This window comes from Penaeus chinensis, chromosome 37 (genome assembly GCF_019202785.1).
Source record: "Penaeus chinensis breed Huanghai No. 1 chromosome 37, ASM1920278v2, whole genome shotgun sequence".
NCBI classification, from domain to species: Eukaryota; Metazoa; Arthropoda; class Malacostraca; order Decapoda; family Penaeidae; genus Penaeus; species Penaeus chinensis.
Genome location: NC_061855.1, coordinates 25,702,839 through 25,705,338, shown reverse-complemented (window position 1 = coordinate 25,705,338; position 2,500 = coordinate 25,702,839). Strand labels below are relative to the sequence as shown.

The 2,500-nt window shown below is 45.2% G+C and overlaps 1 protein-coding gene across 1 annotated transcript in view; it reads right to left on the bottom strand.

The window, feature by feature from the left end:
- LOC125045413 (rho GTPase-activating protein 29-like) overlaps positions 1-2,500 on the bottom strand; it is a gene marked incomplete at its 3' end in the record, with an annotated part of 145,518 nt that overhangs the window by 42,630 nt on the left and 100,388 nt on the right. The window contains 1 exon segment of the mRNA XM_047642627.1: positions 842-920. Coding sequence (XP_047498583.1) covers positions 842-920 — 79 coding nt within the window.

The following is a 2,500-nucleotide window of genomic DNA, read 5'->3' as shown; positions in this document are numbered from 1 at the left end:
CCATCTATCTATCAATTCATCTGTATATCTATCTATCGATCTATCTGTATATCTATCTATCGATCTATCTTTCTATCTATCTATCTATATCTCTCTCTATTTTTTTCCTTCATTCTATCTTTCTTTCTTTCTTTCTTTCTTTCTTTCTTTCTCTCTTTCTTTCTTTCTTTCTTACTTTCTTTCTTTCTTTCTTTCTTTCTTACTTACTTTCTTTCTTTCTTTCTTTCTTTCTTTCTTTCTTAATTCCTTTTAAATTTCTTTTTAATTCTCGTATGAGTCAAATTCATACAGCTGTATAACCCCTGCTACATTTACCGCTCTGCCTTCCGAAATCTGCTCTCATATTGGCTCTCTCCTCCTGATTTTTTTTTTTTTTTTTTTCCCTTTTAAATCGGTTTCCTAGACGAAGATTTTGCCTCTGACGTGAAAGCGAGACAAAAGGGTTGTCGTCTCTTCGAATTCAGGAAGGATGGAAATTCATATATAAAGAGGCGAGTGTCGTGTAATTGCGTGATCCAATTTTTTTTTTTTTTTTTAATCTAAAATATTAATGATAATGAGAAGAAGAAGTACCACTTAAAATTACACAATACATGCACCTAAACAAAACAAAATCGTAAAAAAACACGCATCCGATCTTTAAAAAAGCTAAACAATCTGCCACGCCTTGACATACCTCAAAAAAAAACAAAAACGAACAAACAAACGAACGAACAGACACACAAACAAACGAACACACAAACAAACGAACAATCAAACAAACAAACAAACAAACAAACAAACGAACAATCAAACAAACACTCCCACAAACGAACAAACGAAACAAGACACGAACACTGACCTTGGTGCGTGAAGAAGCGGTCGAACAATTGAGGAAAGCGGACGAGGTGTCGATGTCTCCCATAAGATACTCCGATACTCTGGAAGGAAAACAAAAACGAAATTGAAATGGCAGGAAACCCTTAAGCTGGCTTCAATACTTCGAGACTTAATTAGGTGTGTGGGTGTGTAGGTAATTAGGGTATGTGTGTATGATTGTGTTGGTTCGTTTGTTTGCATGTGTCTATGTATGTATGATTATTAGCTTGTTTGTTTGATTGTTTGAGTCTAAGTATGTATCTGTGTATGTATGTGTGTGTTTGTGTGTGTGTGTGTGTGTGTGTGTGTGTGTGTGTGTGTGTGTGTGTGTGTGTGTGTGTGTGTGTGTGTGTGTGTGTGCGGGTGCGTGTGCGTTCGTGGATGCGTGCGTGCGCGCGCGTGCGCGCGCGCGTGTGTGTGTGTGTGTGTGTGTGTGTGTGTGTGTGTGTGTGTGTGTATGTATGTATGTATGTATGTATGTATGTATGTATGTATGTATGTATGTATGTATGTATGCATGCATATATGCATGTTGTTTTCTCCCTCGTACATGCATACATATCGTATGCATTTATTTAGAATTACGTCATAAATTCAACACGGTAAAAGGCAACCGAGAATGACAGACGGAAACTGCCAGCACGAATTATGACCCGATAACCCGAGCCGAAGTAGAGGTCTGCGCCGAAGGTATATCAGGAAGGGATCTCTCGACGGAGAAGACGAGTCAAGGGCGCCTTGGAGGGGCATCGAGGGGACAGGGCAAGGGACGAGGGAACCCGGAGGGAGCTGTCAGCGAGGGGCGAGGGGGAGGGGGGCGAGTGAGCGGGGAGGACAGGGGAGGACAGATGCCCAAGAGAGGGGACAAGCGCGAGGGCCAATGGTTGAGGCGGAAAGGGGAAATCTCCGCGGTCACTGCTTGCTTACATTTCGAGATTTGGAGCAACGTCTTATGTCTCTTCATGAATCAATCGTCGCAGAATAAACAATACAGTTGAGAATTTACGTCGAGTATAAACATCATGGTGACCACACACACACACACACACACACACACACACACACACACACACACACACACACACACACACACACACACACACACACACACACACACACACACACACGCACACGCACGCACGTCAGCAACACACGTACACAAGAAACCCACTTACATCTGTCACATCTTTCCGAAAAAAAATATCCACCGTAAAATATAACCGTCTTCCCATCCCCTATACTTTATTCATCAACATCCAAGATCCATAAAGCACGTGCGGGATTCACAAGCACTGCAATCACCTCATACAATGTCCACAGTTAGTGGGGGGAGGGGGAGGGGGTGGGGGAGGAAGGACGGGAGAGGGGTGGAGGGGGGAAGGAAGAGCGGGGAAGGGGGAAGGGGGGAAGAAAGAAAGGGGAAGGGAAAGTGGGAAAGGAAGGATGGGGAAGGGGAGAGGGGGGGAAAGGACAGGGGAGGGGAAAGGGAGGGAGGGAGGGAGGGAGGGAGGGAGGGAGGGAGGGAGGGAGGGAGGGGGGGAGGGAGGGAGGGAGGGAGGGAGGGAGGGAGGGAGGGAGGGGGGGAGGGAGGGAGGGAGGAAGGAAGGAAGGAAAGGGAGGAGAAGGGGGGAAGGAAGGAAGG